The sequence below is a fragment of the Sinocyclocheilus grahami genome, unplaced genomic scaffold (assembly GCF_001515645.1).
Source record: "Sinocyclocheilus grahami isolate Dianchi unplaced genomic scaffold, SAMN03320097.WGS_v1.1 scaffold462.1, whole genome shotgun sequence".
NCBI classification, from domain to species: Eukaryota; Metazoa; Chordata; class Actinopteri; order Cypriniformes; family Cyprinidae; genus Sinocyclocheilus; species Sinocyclocheilus grahami.
Window position 1 is genome coordinate 1,271,146 of NW_015505641.1, and position 6,000 is coordinate 1,277,145.

Genomic DNA, 6,000 nt, shown 5'->3' on the forward strand with positions numbered 1-6,000 from the left:
CTTCATTAAAAGTGGTGAATGCTGAATTCTCTCACCAGTGCTGATGACGTTCTCTCAGCTGTTGAGGCCTTTGATTTTGAAATGATCTAATGATAGATAAAACGCAGTGTGTGTGTTTTGCTTGAACTTGTTGAATTTTCATATAGCAAGTGAAGTGTAAGTGAAGGTTGGATTTATATTAGTTTTGCGGAGACACATTTACTGTGTGTGGCCAAGTTTAAATGAAACAAACCAGATGGCTATCTGATTAATACAAACCCATGAAGTTACAAATGTGTAAATTTGCTCCATTATGTTCCAAACAAAATCACTTCAATGCACAGTCATAATTACATAATTATACTATATGAACCCATAATTATGATGCAGCATCAGCTAGGGAGAGAGAGAATGGGATTGGGACTCAAACCGTGTTCCCAGTGATCCAACAGCTCTTGCATTACATGTCTTGAGCGTGTGCACACTCCACTGTGCCAGTGTCTCTGACACAAACCGAGTTTTATTAAGCGAAGCTGCAATTCTCAGGACAGTTCAGAGTGTGTTTTTGCCTTCATGACCCTTGGCGTGCTGCTTTTACCTCTCGCTCTGCCCTCCTATGAGAAGGTGTGCTGCTTAATGGAGGAATCACCGTGGGTCTGGATCCATGTGTGAAACAGATGTTTAACTGGCTGGAAGAGGACGAGAAAATGTATCTTAACTAGCACCTTGCCAAAGGTCTCTTGTTCAGTCAGCCATCTGCTGGTGCTCAGCACAACTTCCCATCTGCCAATACGCATTACAGAGGATTTAGTAATTAAGTGGTAAGTTGAGGACTAAATTGGGTGTTTGTGGGCCACAGATCTACCCCGGGGTCCCTGCAGCCATGCAGATAGGGGATTCTAATTGCTAGGGATATTGATCATTCCCAGCGAGGGTGTGTTGGGGGATTTCAGGAGCGATCGATTAGCTGTTACCGTGGCCGCTTCGCCAATAGCAGAGAAAGAGGTAGGAGATGCTTTCGTGGGATCTCCCCACGCTCTTCAGCACCTGAAAAAGTGACACATCACCTAGTCAACCGCCCGCTTCGGTGCCCAGACACTTCACTTGTTTGGGTTTCATCTGAAGGTCGAGAAGGTTTGGGTTTGGTTAATAACTCTCATTTCTGCTGCAGTAAGCATTTCTCTTGCCTTTCCAATTCTTTTGTGAGGGATTAGAGACGCTACGGTGGGTCTGACTTGTTGTAGTTGGGTGTGATTTGTTGATCCTTGCTGAAACGGTGCATGAGCTCATCGCCGCCCTGCTCTTGTAATTAGTTTCGGCCAAGCTTATTAAATATTCACGCTTGCCTTCTCTAATTAAATCTAACCTTTCTCTCATGCTTACCGTTCCAGCATGTTATCTTGCCTTAATTAAGATGCGTTCTGGTCTGTCTGACTGACTAGCTAGTTGGAGAGAGATGTTCTGGAAGATGTTTTGCTGTGGACTGAAGTGTCCCATTCTCTCATACCCATACACAATTAGCTCTGTAAATAAATATCCCACATTCCATGCCATGCTAAAAAAAAAAAAAGACCAGCTTAAACCAGACTTGGCCTCAGACGGTCCAGAGTCCGTTCACTGACCATCTAATGCACATAAGAATGGTTGGCAAACTTTATTTATTATGGAAATAATATACTTAAAGGAATAGTTCTCTCAAAAAAGAACATTTGCTGAAAATGTACTCACCCTCATGCCATCCAAGATGTACATTAGATGAGTTTATTTCTTTATCAAAACAGATTTGGAGAAATTTAGCATTGCATCACTTGCTCACCAATGGATGCTCTGCAGTGAATGGGTGCCATCAGAATCCAAACAGCTGCTAAAAACATCACAATAATCCATGTGACTCCAGTCAATCAGTGATAAATCAGAGTCAATCTTGTGAAGTGAAAAGCTGCGTGTTTGTAACGAGCAAATCCATTATTAAGGCATTTTAACTTTGAACCGTCGCTGCTGGGCAAAATACAAGTCCATAATCGTTTTTAACGCGTCCTCCATTCTGACGGCACCCATTCACTCCATTGTTGAGCAAGTGATGTAATGCTAAATTTCTCCAAATCTGTTTTGATGAAGAAATGAAGACAAACTCACCTACATCTTAGATGGCCTGAGGGTGAGTACATTTTCAGCAGATTTTTATTTTTGAGTGAACTGTTCCATTAAGCAAGAACTGAATGCAATATTTCCAGACATTTAATTGCATGTTACTTACAATTAAATGAAAATGTATCATAGTTCAAATTTATATTCAATGCAAGTAGCTGAACTAGTCATGTACTAGTGAAGTAGTGAACTAGTTTTGACCCACTTAAGTAGGACTTAAGCACATTTTTATGTGTAATTTCATAATTACTTCTATTGTCTTTGAAATATGGTTAAAGTGTATTGCTGAATGTACTGGCTAACTGGCTGTACTTTCTATTGAAACTTTTATGTAATGTATTTAAATATTTTTGTAATTACATATTTGTAATGATGGAGTTGCAGTTTAATACATTTAAAATATATTAACCTTAACTCTTTCCTGAATGAGTCCACAATCACCCGATCAAAAACACAGGCGAGGAAGACGCAGAAACTAGCAATTTCATATGTAAGCAGATGCATATGAAAAATAATGCGATCATCAACAATAAACAGCATATAAATGAAAACTGCCTAATGTTACAGAGTGAAATGGCGATCCCGGAATTGGTAAAGGACTGTGAAGCTTTGGGGGTGTTGATGGAAGCGCTCTACTGCATCTATGCTTTGATCATCGGAATGAATATGATCCAGATATAGTCTTTGATAAAAATGCGATTTTCTCAACTTTTTGATCAAAGTGTTACTTTTTTATGAAACTTACCTACATACAGGTGTTGATAAAAAAAAAGAATGCTTGAAGCTTGAATAAAACAAATTGTTTGTTGTTGTTTAAAAGTAGAGGCTCTGTTCTTTTTTTTTTTGATGTATTGCATGTTCAGATATTCATACACTAAAATATTCTGGAGGCCATGAAATTGTGAAAATTATAAAAAATGCTGGCGGTGGCTGGCAACTCTTTTCAAAAACGCTGGTAGGGAAAGAATTAAATGTAATATTGCATAACACACTGCAGTTAAAATTATAATCAAGTACTTTACAATAGTATGTTAGTTAACACATTAAAATAAGTGTACTTCCTCTTCAGGAACTCGAGCTGCGTCGAGAACACTAGGGGAACGCCTTCAGTGACCCACGCTCTGAATCACATGTGAAATCAGTCCAATAGCTGAGCGGTACGTCACGGCGGATGACGTCATGAACGGGAAGCTATAAAAGCCAGCGTCAGCTTTCTGTCATTCAGCGAAGCGCTCTGTGTGTGTCAGTCATATTTATTGTTGTCTGTCAAAAGTCTATAAGCTCCAGCTATGTCTAAGCTCATGCAAGGACAAAGCATTTCAAGGGCGAGGGCAAGCCACGTTGTAGGTTGTGTGTTCCTCCCTGCTTAAAGATAATGTTATATCACGAGTGGGGACACACACAGCCTGTGCGTGGTTTGCTTGCGAGCGAAGCATAGTTGTTAAAAAAGAAAAAGCATTCGTGATGGCCATTGCGGCCTACCACGCCCCTCTCGGTGGCCATTCAGTGGGAAGACACCCTCTTCTTGCACATTTCCTCTGCGGTGCGCTGAGGCTGAGGCCTCCGGCCAGAGAAGCTTAGGCTAAGTGGTGGATCAGGATGCTATTCCATAGCCTCGAGTCCTCTGATCTCCCCTCTCCTTTGGGGGTCAAGATTCACTCCTCCAGAAGTTGGCCTTCGGGATGGCGAGCCCCGCCTACTTTAGCCACTCCGGGCTCTTTTGTTCTCTCGCCCTAGCTGTGCAATCTTCCACACTAGGCAGAGATTTGGAAGTCTGGCGACGTGGGCATTCTCGTTCCCCTAGTGTTCTCGACGCAGCTCGAGTTCCTGAAGAGGAACGTCTCAGGTTACGTATGTAACCCTAGTTCCTCGAGGGAACGAGACGCTGCGTCTCGGTGCCATACTTCCGGCGTCCCTGCCGGCGCTTGCTTCATTCCTAGAAGCTGACGCTGGCTCTGCCGCACGTGCTTTTATAGCTTCCCGTTCATGACGTCATCCGCCGTGACGTACCGCTCAGCTATTGGACTGATTTCACATGTGATTCAGAGCGTGGGTCACTGAAGGCGTTCCCCTAGTGTTCTCGACGCAGCGTCTCGTTCCCTCGAGGAACTAGGGTTACATACGTAACCTGAGACGTTCTTGACACTTGAAGCTTGACAAAGGACAAACGCTTACGCTGAAAATGGGTGGTTCTTGGCGAGAATAAGAAGCAAAGTGTACCAGACTTTATACTGGCTACAAAGGACTAAGCTTAAAGGGATAGTTCACCCAAAAATGAAAATCACCCTCATGTTGCTCCAAACCCATAAGACTTCCATTCACATTCAAAACACAAACAAAAATATTTTTTATGAAACCTGATATATTTCTGTCCCCCCACTGAAAGTCCATTCCACCAACACTTCGAAAAGATGAATGAAAGTTTTAACTGTATGTGTTTTGACTGACATGAGGGTGAGTAAATGATGGCTGAACTTTCATCTTTGGGTGAACTAACCTTTTGAAATATTATAAATTCCGGCCTGGTTTTTGCTGGTTAGAGCTGGTTTGGTATGATCCAGCTTCCTATAGATCATCCCTGGCGGCCCGCAATAAAAAAACAACAGCTGATTTCCAGCAGGATGTGGTGATTTCATCCTTTGAAACTCATATTAAGTTGTCAGGACTGGTGGAGGATGGGGTTTGGTGAAATAAGGCTCATGTTCTCCTCTTCAGGAGGCTGCTGGAGCGTGTGAAGACAGAGGCCAGCAGCAGCAGACAGGAAGCCGTGAGACTCCAGCAGGTGAATCAGCAGATCCAGGAAGAACTGGATGTCAACAGAGAGACCCTCTCAGCCCTGCAGACCAAGGTGAGCGCCACTTTACACTCATCCTGCACTGATTCAGGGCTTTACACGGCAGTATTATTAAACAAAGGTGCCTCACGAAGAGGAACCGCATATGCTTGCATGCGTTCATACGGTGGATGCATTCTCATATGATTTTTTTTTTTTTTGTGGAAGACTTGATACTTGCCTTGATATGTTTGTGGAAGACTTGATACTTGAGATATCCAGCATGATTTGAGAATAATCCATCTTGTGCTTCATTGGAAGAAAGAACATCTGACTGTCTGTGCAAAGAGTTCATATGGACTGTCATATTTTTGCTAATTTGATTAGTGACCTAGAAATAGTGCTAATTATTTAATATCTTATGTCTTCTTTTTTTACATAATAGTGTTTATTTGTTTGTTTTAAATGTCTTTAAAATTCTAAAATATTCTGTTTATTTTCTTGTTTAAATTAGACTTTGAATCCATTTTGCTGTGAACTCAGTAAAAATGTGAACAAATTGGTTTTATAGAAAAATGTCTCCATATATCGATTTGTTTTCATTTGGAAAATAATTCAGAAATTATATAGTTTAAATGATGCAACTATTTAAAGATCAGAAGGAAATATGATTTTATTGCTCTTCTCGGTGCTGAAGAGATGTTAGTCTGAAGCAAAGCTGTACACTCTGTTCATCTGCTTGTAAATTTGCTCATCTATCTTTAGAAACTTTCATAGATCTGATCCAAAAGTCAGTAGCAGTTTCAAATTAATCTCCCTAATCCCAGTTTAATATCTGTCATGCTGGAGTATATCTCTAGTTCCCTCCACATCTTTCCAGTTTATCTGTGATGCTTTGCACTATTAGGAGGCCATATCATGAGGATTAAAATTTGCCTTGATCTTTTGAAAATAAAAGAGTTTAAGGTACTATGGAAACATACTGTAACCTTCCAAATCCATCCATCCAATATCCATCTTCTGTGTGTGTGTGTGTGTGTGTGTGTGCTGTAGATGTGTGAACAGGAGGAGCTTCTACACACACATCAGGAGCATGTTTC

The 6,000-nt window shown here is 41.2% G+C and overlaps 1 protein-coding gene across 1 annotated transcript in view; it reads left to right on the plus strand.

Annotated features, from left to right (window-relative positions):
- LOC107552961 (trichohyalin-like) overlaps positions 1–6,000 on the plus strand; it is a 115,683-nt gene that overhangs the window by 103,395 nt on the left and 6,288 nt on the right. Inside the window, exon 22 of the mRNA XM_016235023.1 lies at positions 4,843–4,975. Coding sequence (XP_016090509.1) covers positions 4,843–4,975 — 133 coding nt within the window. The remainder of the gene's footprint in view (positions 1–4,842; positions 4,976–6,000) is intronic.